This window comes from Sprattus sprattus, assembly GCF_963457725.1.
Source record: "Sprattus sprattus genome assembly, chromosome: 1".
Taxonomy (NCBI): domain Eukaryota; kingdom Metazoa; phylum Chordata; class Actinopteri; order Clupeiformes; family Clupeidae; genus Sprattus; species Sprattus sprattus.
In genome coordinates this window covers 73,106,108-73,131,107 of record NC_137920.1, presented here as the reverse complement: position 1 = coordinate 73,131,107, position 25,000 = coordinate 73,106,108, and the positions used below count along the sequence as shown (strand labels likewise).

The following is a 25,000-nucleotide window of genomic DNA, read 5'->3' as shown; positions in this document are numbered from 1 at the left end:
TCTTGGATTTGGATTTCACAATGATTTCCTCAAGTGGTAAATACTTTATTTTCCTTGTAATTATATATGGCTTGCCAAAAAATTGGTGTAAATCTCACGTCGGTCTCCTCGGCTGTGAACTTCTCCGGTCTTCCACCAGGTAATTCCGCCATCAAAATAACAAGCCGCTATGGACTATGCGCTTCTCGCTCTTAAAGGGAATGTGAAATGACGCTCCGATTGGTTTATTGCATAATACGCCCAAACCACACCTATGGCTGAGTAACCTCCTTTGGACCAACCCTTTTGACACTTGCGCTGGACGCAAGTGTGTTTTTTCCGCCGTTAAAATAGCAACTGCGCCATAGAGCCGCCCACACAGCTACTTGCGCTTGGCGCCGTCCTACTTGCGTTTCTGATCGGCAAGATAGGGCCCATAATCTTTCTTTGGACATGTTCACCCTTCTCCATCTAATTCTATGGCATAAGGAGAGTGAAGTAAATACAGGTCTTTCTCAAGCTCAATTATCAACCTTTTTGCCAGGGTTAAGACATGCGCCTTTAAGTAAAGACACGTGTGTGTGTGTGTGTGTGTGTGTATGAGTGTGTGTGTGTGTGTGTGTGTGTGTGTGTGTGTGTGTGTGTGTGTGTATGAGTGTGTGTGTGTATGAGTGTGTGTCTGTGTGTGTGTGTGTGTTTGTGTGTGTGTGTGTGTGTGTGTGTCTCTGTGTGTGTGTGTGTATATCTATTATCTATTATCTAAGTGCTTACTGTGCACGGTGAGGAAGGCCTTGGCGGTCTTCACAGGCATGGTGAAGAGTGAGCACGTGTACTGGCCCTCGTCAGCCAGGGTCACCTCGCCGATGCTGATGGTCAGCTCCTTCCATGAGGCTCGCACCAGGTTAATCCGACTGTCCCTCAGAGCTGTGGAGAGAGAGGGGCAGAGATTAGACACCGTACCAGAGCAGGGCTTCATAACCGAGAGTTATTTTCCCTCAAGACATGACAAATATAAGGTTAGAGTTAAGGTTAGGTGTTTTATCCACAGCGACTTCAAACATTAAATATTAACAAAATATAGATTTCTATATTTCTTATATTTGAGTGCACAGCCTGATTATACTGAGGGGAAGTGGGGTGATGCAGAACGTTTGACGCTGTGACAAGGCAGAGCAGAAACACTCCAATTTACCTCCATTTTCCTCAGAGAAGCATGCTTGAGGTTTCAACGCAATTCTTAGAAAACCTGGGACACTGTACTTGAAGCGTAATTCTTTCCACTGAGAAATTTTCAACCAAAAAAAAAAAAATCAATGCCAGAAACAAAGGATACTGCTGTTGGATAACTCAGGATATCCAATTTACAGGAAATGATGAGCACCCGTTTCATAGATAGATAAATACTTTATTAATCCTGTGGGGAAATTCTGGGATCTTGCAGCTCTCACATATTTACAATAATTACAAACAATATATACAGACATTACAAACATTACAATTCAGCTATGTACAGTGTAGGATGAAGGATGTATGGCGTAAAGTGCATAATGATTAAAGTTTAATGGCAGCTGCAACCTCCTATGTCGCTCAGTCCTTGATCGTATCATGTTGATGACTCCCATATACACATAGATAATCATTAATTAGAGGATGCAGCCACAAATTCTATGTAAAAGGGGGAAACGTTAATGTCTAATTTCTGTGGTGGATCAGACACATCCTTCATCAGTGTTATGTCATAAAGAGACATCCGTCACATCCTTCATTAGCCTGACGTCATAAAGTGACATTGACACATCCTTCATCGGCCTTATGTCATAGAGTGACATCCGACACATCCTTCATTAGCCTGACGTCATAAAGTGATATTGACACATCCTTCATAGGCCTTTGTCATAGAGTGACATCCGACACATCCTTCATAGGCCTTATGTCATAAAGTGACTTCTGTCACATCCTTCAAAGGCCTTTGTCATAAAGTGACTTCTGTCACATCCTTCAAAGGCCTTTGTCATAAAGTGACTTCTGTCACATCCTTCAAAGGCCTTTGTCATAAAGTGACTTCTGTCACATCCTTCATAGGCCTTATGTCATGAAGAGACTCTCGACACATCCTTCATCGGCCTTATGTCATAAAGTGACTTCTGTCACATCCTTCATCGGCCTTATGTCATAAAGTGACATTGACACATACTTCATCAGGCCTTATGTCATAAAGAGACAATGACACATCCTTCATATGCCTTATGTCATAAAGTGACATTGTCACATACTTCATCAGCGTTATGTCATAAAGCTTGTGATGTAAGGCACAGACAACAGTTGCATCACCTGGTCCATAACACTGTTCTCCAGCATCAACAGCGTCTACATTCATACATGTCATTTTAACAGCAGCAGAAGGTTTGCATATGGGGAATGATGATCATTATGATAATTATGATGAGGATGATGATGATGATGATGACAACGATGATGATGATGATGATGATAATGATGAGGAGGAGGAGGGGAAATGATAATACCAATTTAGTTTGGAAACTGCACACCAGAATCTGAATTACAAATGATGCTGATTTTCGTATCAAGTGCCATTTGGTTGCCACTGATTTCCCAACCCTGTATATTACTGCTGTCATTGTAAAACCTTTAACTTTGCAGAAGAATGTTAACCTTGCCTGTAAAAACTCAAACCTCAACTTCCTTTTATGTCGGGCATGATACAATGAAGTGTTGTGACATGTCCACATGTGATACGGTGAAAGTACAGTGTGATGAAGTGTTGTGTCATGTCCCACATACTCAGGTGACCTGGCCTGTCACTCCAGTTTCCAGTGCCGGTAGAAACCCACCTGTGAGACTTGGAGAAGTGACAGAGCTGGACCACACAGGTCCTAGATCTGCTCTGAGGGGATCTCCCAGGCCACTTGCCATCACCTACACACCTCTAGATCTGCTCTGAGAAGACCTTGTGTAGAACATCCAGTCACCATTCTAGGACGCCTATCTAGGATGGCTTAAAGTGGAATTATGCAGTAATTGTACTTCAGGACTAGGGTAAGGATAGGCAGTTTTACCTTCAAATAACAGCAAAAAAAAAATGGGCCGCTACAAGGACTTTTAATATGAAGAATCGCCTCCGTGCCATTGCCATACCAGGGTACGTAGGCATATTACTGCGTTCGGTAGGTTTGTCTGAAGCCGCCCGATTTCTACTGTTTGCCGAACTAGTAAGTAGCTTATTTGCCGCCTTGCTTTGTCTTGTGTTGCACTTGCTTGATGTTTGACTGTGTAAGGACAGTTGTTGACAAACTAGTTTGTCATAGTGTCAGAGTGAGCACATTTCAAGAGGTTTCGTTAGTTTTCTCCGCTAGCATCTTGCTAGCAATTAGCAATTAATACAAATAAAAGAGCGGAAGTAAAAAAAAACGGCACCAGAACCAGAACGGTACCAGCACCAACATGATAAGCCTTCAACATGCATAAAAATTTATATATATTACTCTATTACAATGATCTCTAAAAATGAACTACGTTCACATTATGTTCAGTTTTCCACTAATAAAAAAAGACACTGGAGGAATGCACGGTTCCATTCCTTCATTCCAAAGAGCTGCAAGCGTGCTGTCTCCAGTCTCCTCTCCGCCTGCCCTCCCACGGTGCATCTTGGAGTAGAGACACACACACACACACACACACACACACACACACACACACACACACACACAGGCTCACGCTAACGGCTTCTACAGGAAACACTGGCAGCTGGAAAGTGGCTGGTAATTAGCAACTCTCTGTGTAAATCTGCCCCTAACTCACACCGCCATCTCCAAGCCCTCGGTGGAAGGGAAAAACATTTCTTTCTCTCACTGGGTCATCTGTGGAACACACACACTCTCTTTCTCCAGTCCTACCCCCCTCTTTTTCTCCTCCTTTTGGTCTCTTTCTCCCTCTCTCCCTGGCTCTTCCTCACTCCACCAATCTAAATCTCTCTCTAAACTCCTCCTCTCTCGCTTTCTCGCTGTTGGGTCTTTTCTCTCTCTTCCTCCTCCATTGTTGCTCTCCCTCTGTCTCTTTCTCTCTCTCTCTCTCTCTGCCTGTCTCTCTGTCTGTCTATCTTTCTCTCTCTCTCTCTCTGCCTGTCTCTCTGTCTCTCTCTCTCTCTCTCTGTCTCTTTCTCTCTCCTCTTTCTCTCTCCTCTTTCTCTCTCTGCCTGTCTCTCTCCTCTCTCTCTTTCTCTCTCTCTCTCTCTCTCTGTCTCTTTCTCTCTCCTCTTTCTCTCTCTGCCTGTCTCTCTCCTCTCTCTCTTACTCTCTCCTCTCTCTCTCTGCCTGTCTCTCTCGTCTCTGTCTCTCTCTCTCTGCCTGTCTCTCTGTCTCTCTCTCTCTCTGCCTGTATCTCTGTCTATCTGTCTCTCTCTCTCTCTCTGCCTGTATCTCTGTCTATCTGTCTCTCTCTCTCTCTGCCTGTCTCTCTGTCTCTCTGTCTCTCTCTCCTCTCTCACTCTCTCTCTCTGCCTGTCTCTCTCTCCTCTCTCTCTCTCTCTGCCTGTCTCTCTGTCTCTCTCTCTCTCTCTGCCTGTATCTCTGTCTATCTGTCTCTCTCTCTCTCTCTCTCTGCCTGTATCTCTGTCTATCTGTCTCTCTCTCTCTCTCCTCTCTCTCTCTCTCTGCCTGTCTCTCTGTCTCTCTCTCTCTCTCTGCCTGTATCTCTGTCTATCTGTCTCTCTCTCTCTCTCTCTCTGCCTGTATCTCTGTCTATCTGTCTCTCTCTCTCTCTCCTCTCTCTCTGTCTATCTGTCTCTCTCTCTCTCAAATTCAAATTCAAATTCAAATTCCAATAAGCTTTATTGACATGAATGTTTTACAACACTATTGTCAAAGCATGTTACACACACATATCACTGAATAATGGTTGTATACATATACAGTTTAACCATATATACGCACATATACATACACACATACACACACATACATACACATACACATGCACACACTGTACATTCACATAGACACACATAAACACACACACACACACACACACACACACACACACACACACACATACACATTATTCTTACTGGCTGTCCCTAAGGTTATGGCAGGCTGCCACATACCTAGCAGCTAGATTGGCTCTCTCTCTCTCTGCCTGTATCTCTGTCTATCTGTCTCTCTCTGCCTGTCTCTCTGTCTCTCTGTCTATCTGTCTCTCTCTCTCTCTCTCTCTGCCTGTCTCTCTGTCTATCTGTCTATCTGTCTCTCTCTCTCACCTCTCTCTCTGTCTCGCCCTAACGACAGACCTCCTGCTCAGACTATGTGCTGTGCTGGTAAGCTGAATCCTCATGCCCAGTGTCACGGCCCACTAGGCCCTCGGCTTGTTGTTCCCGTCTCCGTCTGTCGCCGTGCCAGGAGGCTGGGCATGGGAGCGTCTAAGTGCTGACGAGCCGCAGCAGTGGGCAGGTGTCTGAACAGGCTAAATGGACCGCATCATCCACTGTTCGGGGACCATTCTTACTTTGGATGTTGATGCATACAATACAAGCACTCACTGCGTCTCAGTCTTAATGACATTTACGCATTTTGATAACGGGCATGGACCCCCCTCTCCTTTGTAATTAATGAAGTTAATAAAAAAAAAAAAAACATTTTTGTTAAAATCTTATCTCTCACCTCTCTCTTTTCTTACGTTCTAAGTGTTAAATCCCTCTCCCTCCTTTGTATTTAATGTAGTTAATACAAATAAAAATGTGCGTTCTAAGCACAGTGTGGAATTCCACCTCCGTCTCGAATTCTTTCTCACTATTTACGTTCCTGTCAGACACAGTTTGTCACTCACTTACAACGAGCTAATAAATGAAATGACAAGAGACGCTAAAAAGATCTGCTATAACCGTAGTGCTGGAGGCGTTTGGGGCACTGCAATGAACAGGACTATCTTTTGTTTACTGTAAATTCATTGTCAGCAAACCTTTTACCAGTGGGATTTTATAAAAGAATACATATAGCCAAGCCATTATTTTGATAAACGTGCCGCAATAAATATCTGTAGCACAAAAGCCCAGAGCCCTGCCTAATCTTTACTCAGTCCTTGACACAATTAATATCTCAAATACTGTTGCAAAATACGATTTGCATTCATTCATTTGAAACGTTTATCTACTGTAAGGACGATTTATATTTTAAACATCATATGCATTCCCAGAGAACCCAGCCCTCAGCTCTAGCATTATAAGCACCACGAATCAAAACACATACAGACTGCATTAAGTTAGTCGTTTGTCCATGTCTCCGTAAGTTCACTCATTCACTCGTTCTGACGTTTCACAAACCAAAGAGCATGGGCAAACTTTTAGAGTTAGCACCATTAGAGTGAGCAAACTTTTCCAACAGTTAGCAAGCTTTGAAGAGGCCTTGCAAACAGCTCGAGGGTCATCGCAGATTATGAATGCATCGAAGGGTCTGACCATGGCTTCATATCAGATCAATGTTCCAAAACAGCAAGGTGAAGTGAGCTGGGAAATGGATACGATTGAATAATAGATCAGTGGAGTAGAACATTTAAAATTCAGCTGTGTGTGATTAGATAGGAAAATGGCACTGACCTCTGGTCTGTGTGTGTGTGTGTGTGTGTGTGTGTGTGTGTGTGTGTGTGTCCATGGAGATTCATAAATGGCCAGTGAGGATTCAGATCTGGATTCTAGGCGAGCTAGAGCCCACCTGCCGCCCCTGTTCAATCATGTGATCTCCTGACTCATCACTATGACATCACATCCTTTAGTCATCACATGATCTCTTCAGAAAGGAAGACCCACACCACCTGTTCCTGACTGGGATTGATCATCTCTGCTGATGGTCTGGTGTTTAAATGTTATTTTAAACTATGGTATTACTATATGTTACACTAATTCGTTATGGAAGGTGAGATTAGCATAGTCGACTTATTTCTTACTTATGTGTAATGTTTAATCATGTTCAATAATCTACATATACGTACACACACGGACTACTGATACACACTGATAGGTTCTATTTCGTTGTTGGTGAGGTAAGAAGTTAAACTTGAACAAGGAAACAAAAACAAGACAACAACATCAGATGTCAATGCTATAGGCCTAAATACTCATCCCTCATACAGCATCTTACTACTCTACATGTTTTGATGTACTATTACAACTGCTAATAAAGTGATGTCAAATGTTTTAAGTGTTCTTGAAAAAGAAATGTACACGTGGTGAGTATGGTGTGTAAGCTGTGCACCAGTGTTGATTGCAATGTAAGTGAATGTTTCCCTCTAACCTTTGCAATTATTTTTTCAATATCGTGCTCGGTTGAGCATTTTTAATGAATGCATAACACGGGCACTCATGTGCCTAATGGCATTTTGCTTTTTAAGAAGCTAATTAAAATACAAGTTTACATAATGACCTAACCCATCTCAGGTGAGTGCCAGATGTTCTCAATTAAAATATGACATTAGCATCATGAAAGAGAAAAAAATTAAATAAGCACAAAACATGTAACAGCGCAAGAAATGACCATTAACAACTAATGGAATTTATGTTAAAATTTGATAACGATTTAACTGATGACTAATGTTGGCTCTTGGTAATGACAGTCGGTGATGGATTCATTAACTGCGGCCTTGAGAAAGCCACGGGTTCATCTGATTCACATCTGATTCAATCATGCCTGTAGCCTCGGGGCAGCCATCTTCTGAAGGAACAGTCTGCATAGGTATAAAATCTGTTATGAATATTTCTAGCCCCAAACCAAAATGTGTCAAAGTTTGAGTGAAGACAGTGAGGCAGTGCTTTTGAATTCACTTAGATTTCCATGGAGATAGAAAATCCCCTTCACAGTCTCTGTACGTATAAGAAATCCATACGTTTTATGTAACATCACAATTCTACCTTTGGAGTTTTATTTGAAGCAAGTTCTACTTCTCCAGAGTATAGCAGTATCAAGCAGTACAGCAACATGTTTGCAGCAACATGTTTGTAAATGTTTGCATCCTGTCAGTAAAAGACTGTATTGGCTATGGGGTGGATGTCAGTAAAAGACTGTATTGGGTGGATGTCAGTAAAGCCTGTATTGGGTGGATGTCAGTTAAAGCCTGTATTGGCTATGGGGTGGATGTCAGTAAAAGACTGTATTGGGTGGATGTCAGTTAAAGCCTGTATTGGGTGGATGTCAGTAAAAGCCTGTATTGCTGTATTGGGTGGAGGTCAGTAAAAGCCTGTATTGCTGTATTGGGTGGAGGTCAGTAAAAGCCTGTATTGGGTGGATGTCAGTAAAAGCCTGTATTGCTGTATTGGGTGGATGTCAGTAAAAGCCTGTATTGCCCATGGGGTGGAAGCCAGTAAAAGCCTGTATTGCTGTGTGAGTGACCGCCGCGGCCAGCCCACGATTAGGGATGTGGACTTTGGAGATGGTGGAAAACAGACTTGCAGGAGCAGTGGTTTACGTTTTAAATGCAAAAAGATTTATTTTCTTTCCCAATCAGGATTTTAGCAAAAGTAATAACAGCACAAAACAAAGTACTTCAAACAAAACAAAGATTCCATATCCAAAATGTAGTTCCACAGTATTACCTCTGTACACAGCTCCTCTCAGCAGGAAAGCTGTCCTTCTACCTTCCCTTCTCGAATGGCACTGAGCTAGCCTCTTAAGAAGGCCTATCTATTGCCACTAATTGGCCTCATAGGGCTGACCTATGAATATGGGGAAACCAAACACATCTTGCTCACTATTAACTATCCTTATTTAACACATGAAATATCTATTAAATAACACATGTATGGTTATGCTTTGAATCACCACTTAACCCAACAGTAAATAACCCTACAATGCACAGTAATTACGAACATGAAATGTGAACATGACAAACACCCCTGTGACCTAATGCCCCGCTCCCTCCACTGGTGACACAATGTAAAAGTGACATTCCACCGCGAGCGCGCTTTCGCGATGGGACCAGTATGTGCGTGAGCGTGAGAACAAGGAAGTGTGAGTACATGTTAACCAGTTTATGAATTCTATTGCAATGCACATGATAAATGAATGAGATGGTGGGTAAACAGTATGTATATCAGTGTAATTGAGCAACAGCAGGTGTATGCAAATATCATGTATGAATGTTGTATATCGCGACAGACCAAACAAATCACCAAACTTACGGTAAACACCCGACATCATTACAAACATACCCAGTGGAACCAACAAACACAACAAACCCACCAAACACCCCCCAACACTCTCAACAATGTTCAGGGTTCACATATTATGTGATGATGCTATGTAATGGTGGCTGCGTGCGTGCGTGTGTGTCAATGAATGAAGTCACCGTCTCTTACTCCCGCCTGTCGCGGTAAAGCACATAAACCCGTACGGAATGTTTGTAACGGTGAGAAGGGAAATGTTCAGCTTCTCACATTTCCTTCCCCCTCTGATGTCTCAACACCAGGGTGGCGTGACAGAAAGTCAGCAACAACGTTCTGCTTTCCAGCCCGATACTGGACCTGGAACCGGTAGGGCTGCAGGGCCAGGAACCATCTGGTAATCCGGGCATTAGAGTCCTTCATGCGGCCGAGCCACTGAAGCGCTCGGTGATCCGTCTCCAGCTTGAAGTCTCTGCCAAGCAGATAATATCTGAAAGTGTCCAAAGCCCACTTTATGGCTAAACACTCAAGTTCCACAGCTGCATATCTAGTCTCTCTGGGGAACAATTTGCGGCTAATGAAAGCCACAGGTCTCTGGTCAGACCCTTCCCCTTGGAGCAGCACAGCGCCAAGACCAATGCCGGACGCATCAGTCTGCACTGTGAAGGGTTGGTCAAAGTCTGGGCTCTGCAACACGGGCTCTTGACACAGGGCCCCCTTCAGGTCATTGAAGGCCCGCTCCTGTTCTGCACCCCACTGCACTCGACTAGACCCAGACTTCCGGGTCAGGTCTGAAAGAGGTGCAGCTCGAGTAGAGAAGTCTGCCACGAACCTCCGGTACCAGCCTACCAGACCCAGGAAAGACCGAACGTCCTTTTGGGTTTGCGGCTGGGGACAATCACGGATGGCTTGCACTTTATCTTTCTGGGGCTTGATCAGGCCCCTGCCCAGCACATATCCAAGGTACCGGACCTCGGGTTTGACGAAGTTGCATTTCTTGGGATGCACTGTGAGTCCTGCCTTCTTGATGCGGCGTAGAACATCAGCCAGATGACGCACGTGATCCTCCCATGTGGTGCTATAGATCACTATATCATCCAGGTATGCTCCGGCATAGGACTCCGTGCCCTCAAGTACATGGTCCATTAGCCTTTGGAAGGTCGCAGGTGCCCCCTGTAGGCCAAAGGGCATAACGAGGAAATGGAACAACCCTTGAGGGGTTCTGAAGGCAGTATAGGGCCGATCCTGCCTAGCAAGCGGCACCTGCCAATAACCCTTGCATAGGTCAAGGGTGGTGATGTAGCGTGCCTTACCCAGCCGTTCAATCAGGTCTTCCAGCCTGGGCATAGGGTAAGCATCAAAGTGTGATTGTGCATTAACTTTTCTAAAGTCTATGCAAAATCTAATTTTCCCATCTTTTTTAGGGACCAGCACAACGGGATTACTCCACTCACTGTGGGATCTTTCGATGACCCCCAGGGACAGCATCTCCTCCACCTCCTCCTTAAGTAGAGGCAGAAGACGCTCTGGGATCCTGTACATACGCTGACGTACCGGTGTGCTATCTTTTAGCGGAATGGAGTGTTCCACTAGGGTGGTGACTCCAGGTGTCTCCCGACACAGACCCGGAGGAATGATGGCCTCCAGCTCTCTCTGCTGCTGTGGAGTAAGGTGTGCTAGGTCCAGGGGTGCAAGTGGTTGAGCAGTTGGAAAAAACTGCTCTGGAGTATCCTCTTCTTCTCCAACGGCTTGCACCATGAGCTGTAGACTGCTCTCAGGAACTCTCTCCCTCCACTCTTTAAGCAGGTTGACGTGGAAGACCCGCTTTGGTTTCTTCCGCCCAGGCATGTTGATCTCATATGTGGCAGGCCCCACCTTCCGGGTAATGGTGTAGGGCCCCTGCCACTGAGCTAGCAGCTTGTTCTCAGATGTGGGGAGAAGCAGGAGGACTTTCTGCCCCGGCTGAAGAGTTCTTTGTCTGGCCTTTCTGTCGTACCAGACCTTCTGGCGGAGTTGCACTTTCTCCAGGTTGTCCCGGACCAGCTCTGTCATCTCCTCCATCTTTTCCCGCATTTGCAGGACATGGGCAAGAATGCTGTGGGTCTCCGGTGCCTTTGGTCCCTCCCAGGCTTCTTTTAGCAGATCCAGGGGGCCTCGCACTGGTCTCCCATACAGCAATTCGAATGGAGAGAAACCTGTAGATGCCTGGGGCACCTCCCGGTATGCGAACAGCAGGTATGGTAGCCAGCGGTCCCAATCTTTGCCATTGGCTGACACGTACTTCCGTAGCATGCTCTTTATGGTTTGGTTGTAGCGTTCAACCAAGCCGTCAGTTTGGGGGTGATAGGGTGTGGTCCGTATCCCCTTAATCCCAAGTAAGCTATACACCTGCTTTAGCTTCTTGGATAAAAATGCTGTGCCCTGATCTGTGATTATCTCTTGGGGTATCCCTACCCTCGAGAACAGCTGGAGGATGGCTTGCGCTATGGTGGTGGCAGTTACTTTACGGAGTGGAAACGCCTCAGGGTAGCGTGTCGCATAATCGCACACCACTAAAATGTACCGGTGCCCTCTTGGTGTTCTCTCAAGAGGCCCAACAATGTCCATCCCTATCCTGGTAAAAGGAACCTCAATTATGGGAAGTGGCTGGAGTGGAGATGGGCTAGTCTTGTGTTTGCCCGTGATCTGACATATACTGCATGACTTACAATAGCCCTGAATGTCTTTGTACATGCCCGGCCAATAAAATCTAGCCGCAATTCTCTCAAACGTCTTGGTCGTGCTGAGATGACCTGACCAGGGGATGCTATGACCCAGTGACAGGGCTCTCTCTCTCAGGACTGTGGGAACCACTAGCTGCTCTGCTAATTCTCCCTCTGGCTGGTGATACAACACCCCTCCATGCATCACAAAACTTTCTCCATTGAGTGACGCCTTCACACCTGTAGCCACACCATCTTTACTACTGACTTTATTACAGGCCTCTGTCAAAGAAGCATCTTGGCTCTGTAGCTGCTTTATATCCAGGGTCATGTCTTCCCACACTTTACTCTCTATCGGAGTGCTATCTACATCTTTCTGCCTCCTAAGGGTCCCCACTAACTTCTCTCTTCTTTTCTGCATTATGGTTTTCTTAGCTTTTAGCTTTTTAGCTATCTCAAAGCTATCAAAAAATGGCATCTCTCTGAGCTCACTAAGCTCCTGGGGTTCTTCTGCTTGGACTTTTGCTTGTGACCTAGTCATGACCACATTTACCGGCTTATGGGCCTGCACCAGCTCAGGCAAGATCAATATGTCCTGTCCAAGGACTACTGGATGGCTGAGACCCTCAACTACCCCTACAGTAAGGCGATAAGTCTGGCTCTGCACCTCTACATACACCTTGGCTACAGGATACACATGCTCATCACCATTTACACAAATAACTGTCAGGCTCTTGCCACTGATATATGACTCCTGGTCCACTAAATGGGGCTGGACTAGTGTTTGGGAACTACCTGTATCAATGAGGGCACTAGTTCCTTTTCCCCCCACTAGCACTGGGACAGTCTGCAACCTACCCATAACCCCCTGTTTCTGCTCCTCTGACCCGGGGAGACAACAGTGTCCTTGGGCTTTGGGCTGCCAAGCTGGGCAATCTGGTCGCACATGACCTTCTTTGTGACAGTAGTGACACACAACACGACTGGCAGGGCGTTCTCTTTGAACACTAGTCGGTCTATAGGGTCTATAAGGGCTTTTCTCATTCCCTCTACTTTGCTCTCTAGGTCTAGGACCACCACCAAACCCATCTGGCTTACCAGGGGCCGTGGCTCTGTGTCCAGTTTCAGCACGGAAGGTCTTCGGGCCTCGGCGGGCTGCAAGGAAGTTCTCCACCAGTACTGCGGCCTGCTGGCCAGTCTGGGGCTTGTGCTCTTTCACCCACACCCTGACTTCAGGTGACAAGGTGCGGTAAAATTGCTCCAGGATGAGGTCTTCAGCTACCTCTTCGACCGACTTCTGCTCAGGTCTAATCCACTTACGGAACGTGTCTTTCAGCCGCTGGTAGAGTTCTTTAGGAGACTCTCCCGGCCTGACATCTGGCTCACGAAATCTTTTCCTGTAGACTTCTTCATTAATTTCATATTTTTCTAGGATCGCCTCCTTCACTCTGGCATAATCCATACTGTGGTTTATATCCATTGCGACATAAGCACTGCGGGCTTTGCCACTGAGGTGCGGCACGATATACACCGCCCAATCTTCACTGGGCCAGCGATAGGCCCTAGCAAGTCGCTCAAAGGTGGTGAGGTATTGCTCGATATCCTCACCTTCCACATACCTAGGAACAGCTTTTCGGGACCATGCCACTGGAGCGGCGCCATCCCTGTCCTGGTTTACATTACCTGGCAGTTGGGGCTGAAGCTGCAGTGGTGGCTGCTGATCTGGCTGTGGCTGCTGCGGCGGCAGTGGCGGTAGATCTGGCTGTGGCTGCGGTGGTGACGGTAGATTTTGCTGAGGCGACAGAGATGGTGAGCGTAGTGGCTGATTTTGCTCAACGTCGTCACGGAGCTGGTTCAGTTGGATCTGCACCCCTCGCCATCTCTGCTCCTGCTTACTAGCCTCCCGTTCCTGGGACTTCAAAGTCTTCTCTAGCAGGGTGTACAACCCAGCTATATCACCTGGCTGCTCATGTTGCCTCCGCTGTGCCGTCTCCGCTGGTCCACCGTCTGCCCCTTGTAGCACTTCCTCAGTCCCACTGCCCTCTGGTGGGTCACTCCGGTCCAGCCTACGCTCCATCCTGCTCCACGTGCCACGAGCCTGCGCTCGACCTCGCCCACGCCTCGCACCTCTTTTGCCACCTCTTTTCTCCAGTTTCCTCTAGGGCGCCACAGAATCCCACTTCTGACACCAAATGTGAGTGACCGCCGCGGCCAGCCCACGATTAGGGATGTGGACTTTGGAGATGGTGGAAAACAGACTTGCAGGAGCAGTGGTTTACGTTTTAAATGCAAAAAGATTTATTTTCTTTCCCAATCAGGATTTTAGCAAAAGTAATAACAGCACAAAACAAAGTACTTCAAACAAAACAAAGATTCCATATCCAAAATGTAGTTCCACAGTATTACCTCTGTACACAGCTCCTCTCAGCAGGAAAGCTGTCCTTCTACCTTCCCTTCTCGAATGGCACTGAGCTAGCCTCTTAAGAAGGCCTATCTATTGCCACTAATTGGCCTCATAGGGCTGACCTATGAATATGGGGAAACCAAACACATCTTGCTCACTATTAACTATCCTTATTTAACACATGAAATATCTATTAAATAACACATGTATGGTTATGCTTTGAATCACCACTTAACCCAACAGTAAATAACCCTACAATGCACAGTAATTACGAACATGAAATGTGAACATGACAAACACCCCTGTGACCTAATGCCCCGCTCCCTCCACTGGTGACACAATGTAAAAGTGACATTCCACCGCGAGCGCGCTTTCGCGATGGGACCAGTATGTGCGTGAGCGTGAGAACAAGGAAGTGTGAGTACATGTTAACCAGTTTATGAATTCTATTGCAATGCACATGATAAATGAATGAGATGGTGGGTAAACAGTATGTATATCAGTGTAATTGAGCAACAGCAGGTGTATGCAAATATCATGTATGAATGTTGTATATCGCGACAGACCAAACAAATCACCAAACTTACGGTAAACACCCGACATCATTACAAACATACCCAGTGGAACCAACAAACACAACAAACCCACCAAACACCCCCCAACACTCTCAACAATGTTCAGGGTTCACATATTATGTGATGATGCTATGTAATGGTGGCTGCGTGCGTGCGTGTGTGTCAATGAATGAAGTCACCGTCTCTTACTCCCGCCTGTCGCGGTAAAGCACATAAACCCGTACGGAATGTTTGTAACGGTGAGAAGGGAAATGTTCAGCTTCTCACATGCTGTATTGGGTGGATGTCAGTAAAAGCCTGTATTGCTGTATTGGGTGGATGTCAGTAAAAGACTGTATTGGGTGGATGCCAGTAAAAGCCTGTATTGCTGTATTGGGTGGATGTCAGTAAAAGCCTGTATTGCTGTATTGGGTGGATGTCAGTAAAAGACTGTATTGGGTGGATGTCAGTTAAAGCCTGTATTGCCCATGGGGTGGATGTCAGTAAAGCCTGTATTGGGTGGATGTCAGTAAAAGCCTGTATTGCCCATAGGGTGGATGTGGCCTCTGCTCCGCGGTGCTAAGCTAACACTGCTCCTTCCACTGGTCCCTGACAGGCTGCTCCTTGTATATATGCCTGTCACAGGATTGGGAAGCCCTGCCACATACTCGGCCAGTGTTTGTTTATAGCACCTCATTAAAACATCCAATCTATTACAAAAAAAAAAAAAAAACCTCCACTCCTCCATGCCTGACTCCCCTGTTGTTCAACATCCTGTGTGTGTTTCGACATAGAAAATGACAGGAAACTTGGGAGCAGGAGCGAGAAAAAAAACAACCCAATTAAGATGGACTGGAGCCAAGCTGAACACAACCCTGGCAGAATTCATCTCCCAACTAATGTATTTTTTTTTTTGAGGGAATGCTTAATGCATGGTTCCTGGGTCTCGTGCGTGTGCGTGTGTGTGTGAGGGCAGTTTAATATAAACCATCTCCTGCCAAACATGTACTTGATTAGACGCCGTGCTGATGAGGAGGAGACGGACCCATCATGCATTGCAAGAGGCAGCGAGCGGCGTTCTAGGCACACCCCTGGCCCAAAGCCCAAGCCCCAGACGCGCTAACACACACATTAGCCCTGGAGTGATCGCGCGAACACTGACATTAGCCCCGGAGGGATCCTCTCCAGCTGCCAGGAGAGGGGGTAATGAACAAAGACTGAGACCCAGATGCAGAGTCCTCAGGTGGACTTCAATAGTGAAATAGTGAAAAAAGCCAATCCAGAAGACTGACCTAAAAGAAAGGATTCAGGTCAGAACACGGCACAAGTCCAAACTCTCAGGCAGTCTTCGCAGGAGAACCCGATTCAGGAAAATAAAAGAGGCGCGGTCAACACGCTTTAGATCACATGCAGGAGTCACAGGAGCAGTGTTTGGTAGAGTCCACACAACCAAGACTGGGGCACTAATGCGGTAGGTGCATGGAGTCCTTAGAAGCCCACGGCTAATTGTCAAACAGTCTGCAGGTGTTAGTATTCAGGGCAGGGCAGGGCAGGGCAGGGCAGGGCAGGGCAGGGCAGGGCAGGGCAGGGCAGGGCAGGGCAGGGCAGGGCAGGGCAGGGCAGGGCAGGGCAGGGCAGGGCGGGGCAGGGCGGGGCAGGGCAGGGCGGGGCAGGGCAGGGCAGGGCAGGGCAGGGCAGGGAAGGACTGGAGTGGGCGAGGCTGATGTGGCTGACTGGGTATTCCAGAGGGACTGTGGAGCTGAAGAGACAACTGAGAAGCAAGAACATCACCAAGCTGCCCCACTTTGATTAGGACGCCCGGGTGGGAGATGCTCCTTCCTTATGATAATAATAGCCAGCAATGGGCTATACAGAGACTTGCCAAGCTGATATTTAAGCCAAGGCGACAGGTATAATTATATAGCAGATCTTCAAGCCAAGGAGAGGCAAGTCTATTTGTATAGAACGCCTCATTCTCAAGGGTTTTCAGTGGAATAAGATCATAAGTGGGACCACTAGCCCGGTGATGTCCCCTGAGAAAGCAGGGATACGAGAGGAACAGTGGAGCTGGGCATGTCTGTGTGCTTCTGGGCCATTATTGCAATCAGTACGTGTGCTCCCTGGGTGGCCAAACCATAATCTGGCCGCTGTTAGCACTATAGGACCAGATCAGAGCTATAGGACCAGAGCAGAGCTATAGGACCAGAGCAGAGCTATAGGACCAGAGCAGAGCTATAGGACCAGAGCTATAGGACCAGAACAGAGCTATAGGACCAGAGCAGAGCTATAGGACCAGAGCAGAGCTATAGGACCAGAGCAGAGCAGAGCTATAGGACCAGAGCAGATCTATAGGGCCAGATTAGAGCAGAGCTATAGGACCAGAGCAGAGCTATAGGACCAGAACTATAGGACCAGATCAGAGCTATAGGACCAGAGCAGAGCTATAGGACCAGAGCTATAGGATCAGAGCTATAGGGCCAGAGCAGAGCTATAGGGCCAGAGCAGAGCAGAGATATAGGACCAGAGCAGATCTATAGGGCCAGAGTAGAGCAGAGCTATAGGACCAGAGCAGAGCTATAGGACCAGAGCAGAGCTATAGGACCAGAGCTATAGGACCAGAGCAGAGCTATAGGACAAGAGCAGAGCTATAGGACAAGAGCTATAGGACCAGAGCAGAGCTATAGGACCAGCGTAGAGCTATAGGACCAGAGCTATAGGACCAGAGCTATAAGAGCAGAGCTATAGGAGCAGTGTTATAGGACCAGAGCAGAGCTATAGGACCATAGCAGAGCTATAGGACCAGATCAGAGCTATAGGACCAGAGCAGAGCTATAGGAGCAGAGCTATAGGACCAGAGCAGAGCTATAGGACCAGAGCTATAGGATCAGAGCAGAGCTATAAGACCAGAGCAGAGCTATAGGACCAGAGCTATAGGATCAGAGCAGAGCTATAGGACCAGAACTATAGGATAAGAGCTATAGGACCAGAGGAGAGCTATAGGACCAGAGCAGAGCTATAGGACCAGAGCAGAGCAGAGATATAGGACCAGAGCTATAGGACCAGAGCTATAGGATCAGAGCAGAGCTATAGGACCAGAACTATAGGATCAGAGCTATAGGACCAGAGCAGAGCTATAGGACCAGAGCAGAGCAGAGATATAGGACCAGAGCAGATCTATAGGACCAGAGCTATAAGAGCAGAGCTATAGGACCAGAGCTATAGGACCAGAGCAGAACTAGAGGACCAGAGCTATAGGGCCAGAGCAGAGCTATAGGATCAGAGCTATAGGGCTAGAGCTATAAGAGCAGAGCTATAGGACCAGAGCTATAGGGCCAGAGCAGAGCTATAGGGCCAGAGCAGAGCAGAGATATAGGACCAGAGCAGATCTATAGGGCCAGAGTAGAGCAGAGCTATAGGACCAGAGCAGAGCAGAGATATAGGACCAGAGCAGATCTATAGGACCAGAGCTATAAGAGCAGAGCTATAGGACCAGAGCTATAGGACCAGAGCAGAGCTATAGGACCAGAGCAGAACTAGAGGACCAGAGCAGAGCTATAGGACCAGAGCAGAGCTATAGGACCAGATCAGAGCTATAGGACCAGAGCTATAAGAGCAGAGCTATAGGACAAGAGCAGAGCTATAGGACCAGAGCAGAGCTATAGGAGCAGAGCAGAGCTATAGGACCAGAGCAGAGCTATAGGACCAGAGCAGAGCTATAGGACCAGAACAGAGCAGAGCTATAGGACCAGAGCAGAGCAGAGCTATAGGACCAGAGCAGAGCAGAGCTGTGCACACAGTGCTTCTGCTTGATGAACTGAGGTATGAGCATTCTTCATTACGCCTGCACACTGATGACAGTACTTCTGTTTGATGATCTGATTTACACCACTGGCTGTTGATGTTACATGATTGCAAAGGCTGATTGATTTAAAAAAAAAAAAAAGAACAAGGCTGGAGAAGTGAACTGCCTCATACTGTGTCGCACTAAGTTTTACACTTCAGACTGATTATTCATCAACTGAGGTCATTGTGGAGACACCCACACAAAAACACGCACACGCACACGCACACAAACTTTAGTCATCAACAGTCATCAACATTTGATCTAAACACAAACAAAATGAAACAGCATAGGCGCTAGCAGAGCTTAAAGACGTGTAGCTGAAGACAAGAGGAATCGTTATTCCAACAGCCCTCTTCCATTTAAAGGGATTATTGAGTACCTCACCCCCCAAGAGAAATATAAAGCCTTTCCTCCAGTATGTTGTGTAACGACAATCAAGCGATCAATACTAGAGTGGTGGAGAGAAAAAGAATTTGAAAGTTTTATAAAGAGTTGGATACTACCAACTGCTTACAGGACATGCCATTTAAAAAGTAACTATTTCACACAGACTACGCTTTGGACAAAACAAAGCTATTGATCTATGAAGCAGTTATAATGTACGGTGTGAGACGGATAATAGAAGAGATACATTCAGAAAGCAACCCCACAGCATAAACACAAGGGGGAGAGGAAGAGGAAGAGAGAAAATATCAGAGCGAAATGGCCCACTCAGCCATGTGTCTTTGACTCTGTGGAGAACTAGGAGAGGCACTCGTGATTATCCAGCTCTTCCCTGCATTTCTCAGTAACAAGTGGTTGTAAATCAATGTGGACAGTGGGGCTGCTGCCCAGTGGTTGCTTCTTCTTTGATACTCCTCTCACTATTCTCCTTACAGCAGTAACTGAATACAGTCAAATATGTCTTTGACTAATTACTTGCCATTTTGACCAGCAATTGGCACTAGAGTAGATGGGTAGTGTATCAATTCTTCACTGTTGGACATCGCTGACTCTAGACCAGATCTAAGTCTGACTAGGCATGGGTAACTGAGGTGCTGGTCGACATCACTGACTCTAGACCAGATTTGAGTCTGACTAGGCATGACACAGAGACGAGCACATTTTTCTTTGAACTTCACATTTTTTACGTTTTTTTTTTTGTGTTTGTGTTAATATCACAGTGAACTCAAAGTGAGCAGTGAACTCAAAGCACACGAAAAACTATTTGAAAATATTTGTGTACGTTGAACTCACCTCTGGTTCCTGAGTAGCCTGCTACACTTGTCAGAATGAATCAATAACTTTCACCTAACCTCACTTGATTATGACCGGTGCACTGCGAACAATGGTTCAGTTGCACATAACCTTCTGTTGCTTCTTGAGACAGAGATACTCGCAAACTCAACTCAATATTTATCTGTTTTAGGCCCGTATAAATGCACAATTTTCACTGTTGGAGTAAAACCATATATCTCACACTTCAGTGATTTGCAGCTCTTTCCATAAAGCAGCAATAATACCCAGTGTTTGTGCTTTCTGCATCGTCAGGACACGGAGCTCCCACAGCAGCAAGCACCGAGGACACCAGCTGCTCTCCTCTCCTCTACTCTGCTCTCCTCTCCTCTCCTCTGCTCTCCTCTCCTCTCCTCTCCCCTCCTCTCCTCTCCTCTCCCCTCCTCTCCTCTCCTCTCCCCTCCTCTCCTCTCTCTCCTCTCCTCTGCTCTCCTCTCCTCTCCTCTCCCCTCCTCTCCTCTCCTCTCCCCTCCTCTACTCTCCTCTCCCCTCCTCTCCTCTCTCTCCTCTCCTCTGCTCTCCTCTCCTCTCCTCTCCTCTCCCCTCCTCTCCTCTCCTCTCCCCTCCTCTCATCTGTTCTCCTCTCCTCTTCGCTCCTCTCCTCTCCCCTCCTGTGTTTTCCTCTCCTCTCCTCTCCTCTCCTCTCTTCTCCCCTCCTCTCCTCTCCTCTCCTCTCCTCTGTTCTCCTCTCCTCTCCTCTCCCCTCCTCTCCTCTCCCCTACTCTCTTTTCCTCTACTCTCCCCTCCTCTCCTCTGCTCTTCGCTCCTCTCCTCTGTTCTCATCTCCTCTCCCCTCCAGTGTTTTCCTCTCCTCTCCTCTCTTCTCCCCTCCTCTGCTCTGATCTCCTCTCCTCTCCCCTCCTCTGTCCTCCACTCCTCTGCTTTCCCCTCCTCTGTTCTCCTCTCCTCTGCTTTCCTCTCCTCTGTTCTCCTCTCCTCTCCTCTCCTCTGCTCTCCTCTGCTCTTCGCTCCTCTCCTCTGCTCTTCACTCCTCTGCTCTTCGCTCCTCTCCTCTCCTCTCCTCTCCTCTCCCCTCCTGTGTTTTCCTCTCCTCTCCCCTCCTCTGCTCTCCACTCCTCTGTTCTCCTCTCCTCTGCTCTCCTCTCCCCTCCTGTGTTTTCCACTCCTCTCTTCTCCCCTCCTCTGCTCTCCCCTCCTCTCTTCTCCTCTCCCCTCCTCTGCTCTCTGTGCACAAAGTGTTTGTTATAGTGAGTGTTTCTCACAGCTTGATAATAAATGCTCTAAATCTCCCTGAGAATTCTCTCTGGCCAAAGCTGTGAAAATCCGCCTCCTTTACTGTCACACCTCTCCGTCTCCTATTTTCCATTTTCACTCCTGCATCGAGTGCTGCCGCAACCCAACCCCCACTCCCCCACACCTCCGCCCCCCCCCCCCCACTCCTCCTCTCCCCCACCCCCACCTCCCTCCTCCTCCTCCTCTCTTGGCAGCGTGGTTAACAACGAGAAATAGAATGAAACCATTTTTTACGCTGGTCCCTCGGCACGCCGCCACAGCCGCTGGCTGACGGATTGCAAACGCCTCCACGCAGCCACTGTGAACGGAGATGGGGCTAGGAGTGCCGTCCAGGTGGGGGTTAAGACACGTGTGGGGGGGAAGGTTAAAGGTCACTCAGCGTTCAGCATCAGCCCTCGTGCATGTTTGCCGGCAGCCCATGGTGACGATTAGGTCAGAAACTAGTGTCAGTTGAAAACAGGAAGGCGGTGGGGGGTGGGGGGGTGGGGGGAGTGGTGGAAGGGGGGGGGGGGGGGAGAATGGGGGGGTGGGGGGGGGGTTGTAATGTGTCCTCAGCTGAATACTACAAGGGTGTAGAATCACCGGGGGTCAAAGTGGAAAGTTCCTGGGCCGACATACCCCTAACATCAACAAACCATATATTGAAAATGCAAATACCCTGGGGGCTATGGTCAAGGTAAGATAACATTTGATATGATGAGAGATGACATGAAGTTAAGTGTAAAAATTCATTACATATATATAAAAAAAACCTAGTTTGAATGTGTTGAATGAGTTTGCTTTTTCTGTTCTGTTTCAACACATTGGTGTTGTGTTCAAAACAAACAAACTTGTGAACGTCAGAATGTTTGTCAGGAAAAAAAAGGTGATGCTAAATGCTGACAGAATGGTGATGACTAAAAGATGATGAAAACACTAGATGCATAATTGAGCTCAGGCAGAGCAAAGGCACAAAAACACACTCAACTCAAGACCCATCCGAATGCTCTACAGGTCAGTGTAAACGATCTCAAGCACAAAGCACAAGACCAGACAACAACACAACCAACTCAAGACCCATCCCCTTGCTCTACAGGTCAGTGTAAACGATCTCAAGCACAACGCACAAGACCAGACAACAACACAACCAACTCAAGACCCATCCCCTTGCTCTACAGGTCAGTGTGAACGATCTCAAGCACCTTATCCTTAATTAAAAAAAAACTAATCAGCTTAACAACACATTAAGTCTGCTCCTTAATAAGATCCTTGTGTCCTTACTAATCAGATGGTTTTATTTTAAATCAGATTAGTCTCCATTGTATTCCTTTCTGTTGTTGCCCTTATTGGAGGTAAAGCGATCAAATGCAAGGAGAATCCTCTTATTACGTCCACAAATCCACTGAAGGTCACACTTGTCTGGAACGTTAGACTTCTGACAGTCCATAATATACAGTAACAGTCAAAGCTTTGGACACACCTTTAAGCTTTTTTCTTTACTTTTATTATTTTCTACATTGTAGATTAATACTGAAGACACTTCAACTACGAAATAACAAATATGGAATGATGAACTAAACAAAAAAAATGTTATCTACCATTTAGAAAATAATAAAAGTAAAGAAAGAACTTCTCAAAAAATGAGAAGGTGTGTCCAAACTTTTGACTGGCACTGTACATTCTGGCCTATTTTATTTCTTACTTTTATCTACTATTACTTGGATTGCCTACTTTTATCTACAATTACTTGGATTGCCTACTTTTATCTACTATTACGTGGATTGCCTACTTTTATCTACAATTACTTGGATTGCCTACTTTTATCTACTATTACGTGGATTGCCTACTTTGAGTGGAAGATGCCGTCTAATTGTCCCAGTCACCAACCACAGGCCACTGCTCCTGCATGCCAATAGTTCTCAAATCAAACGTCTGAGATATACTGAGAAGGACTGACTCCTATTGTGGTGTGGTTTACTACACCCCTGGATCGCTGTGACAAAAAAAAAAGAGTAAGAAAGACAGTAAGTTCTGTCCTAGACACTAATAAATAACCCTGTTCATGAATGTTCTCCGGAAGCACATACATATTACACACACACTCCCAAGAGACCGTGGACATCCACAGAGACTCCAGCAGCACATCCAAACCAAATGGAGCACACCACACGGCCATTCAGACAGCCCGAGGGACTTTGGGAGCAGCAGACTGTCTGGGGATGAGACTAAACTTGAGCAGCCACGAGAGACGAGACGAGCGAACAGCCTCCTACCCCCCCCCCCCCCCCCCCAACCACCACCACCCCCCACTGAGCACAGCCTGGCCGGGTGTTGGAGCAGAGCTGGTGCCCCCCCCCCCCCTCACCTTTTTTGTCCCCGAAGAAGAGAGTCTGCTGTGCGGGGTTTGACCACTGGAGGGAGGTGTTGTCATTGGAATCCACACGACAGGTCATGTTGGCGACGCCTCCCTCTGTCACCGTGACGTTCTGGACGATGGGGAACTGCCCTTGGCTCCCTGCACGGAGAGAAAGAGAGAGAGAGAGAGAGAGAGGGAGAGAGAGAGAGAGAGAGAGAGAGAGAGAGAGAGAGAGAGAGAGAGAGAGAGAGAGAGAAAGAGAGAGGGAGAAGGGAGAGAGAGAAAGAACAGAAGGTCACGTCAGGGATGTGGATAAATAATAGAGCAGAACTCAGCACTGACTCTGAGGCGATGGGAGCGTGGAGCGGAGACTTCACGGACCGCCAGGATGAATAAGGAATACACATCCGTCCCCCTACACACTGATGCCAGGCCTGATTATGGGAGAACCACAGTGATCATTCGGGAGTGCGCTCTCAAGGATCCCTGACTCCAGGCCAGCGGAGCTGCATATGCATGTAGTTGGCACATAACACACAAACAACATAGAGTGTACATATGATGACGGACAGCGTGGCCCTTGTTGTACCGGGGACAGAGGAGCTGTCATCCAATCCTTTACTGTTTACACTGTTACACCGATGAGGGAGACTTAAGACAGGCAAACCCAAACTGCAAACAAAGGTATGGCTAAGAAGCAGATGCCTTGCAACGTCTGGATATTGGATATTGCCTGAATGTGCAACCACTTATCATAAACATAGGAAATGAGTATGCAATGCAGGCAAGTGAACATACTGCTGTCCAGCTCTAGTGAACTGCCTGTTGGCATAGCCCATGAGAGTAATAAGTCAATAAAAAAAACAAAAATAATGTTAGGACAGACCAGATGTTTACAGGGGGGATTGACATGAAAGAGTCAACAGTCCAACTTAGCTTGTCTGTGCAACCGGGTAACATGCAAAACAACTTACAGTCCAGTTGAGCTGTCTCAGGGTTGACATCTAACACACAAACACCTTAGAAAACAGGTTCAATGTTTTCTGAATGTTGAATTCAGACCGGTTATAGCAATCACGCCTGCGTTGTCAGGCTATCAGCCCAAATGTATGACAAGAACACTGTTAAAAGGAATTACACTAAGATTATCCAGAAAACGACTTGTTGGTGTGTTAACCTCCATTTTGACCACAGTGACGATCAACATAAGTGACAGTCACTCATCGGATATCTGATATGTGCCTTCCAAATGAATGAGTCATTCCATTAGGCACAGTCTAGCAGAACTGCGGGCTACTGCTATATTTAAACATGGGCTCTCGGTCTTAACTGCCTGTTTGGATGAAGGCGCACAACCACAGTAAGTTTTTCCTCTCCTGACTGATGGTTTCTTTTTTGTTGCATAATCACAGGCTTGTGAAACCGATCAGCTCAGATTCTGCGGGCCCTAGATAAACAGCTTGATGCCATTACATATGCAAACAGTCACCTCA

At 46.8% G+C, this 25,000-nt stretch overlaps 1 protein-coding gene across 1 annotated transcript in view; it reads right to left on the bottom strand.

Moving 5' to 3' along the window:
• The window catches only part of cadm2a (cell adhesion molecule 2a), a gene marked incomplete at both ends in the record, with an annotated part of 289,548 nt that overhangs the window by 34,398 nt on the left and 230,150 nt on the right, over positions 1–25,000 (bottom strand). Inside the window, 2 exons of the mRNA XM_080856424.1 lie at positions 751–903; positions 23,517–23,666. Coding sequence (XP_080712550.1) covers positions 751–903; positions 23,517–23,666 — 303 coding nt within the window. The remainder of the gene's footprint in view (positions 1–750; positions 904–23,516; positions 23,667–25,000) is intronic.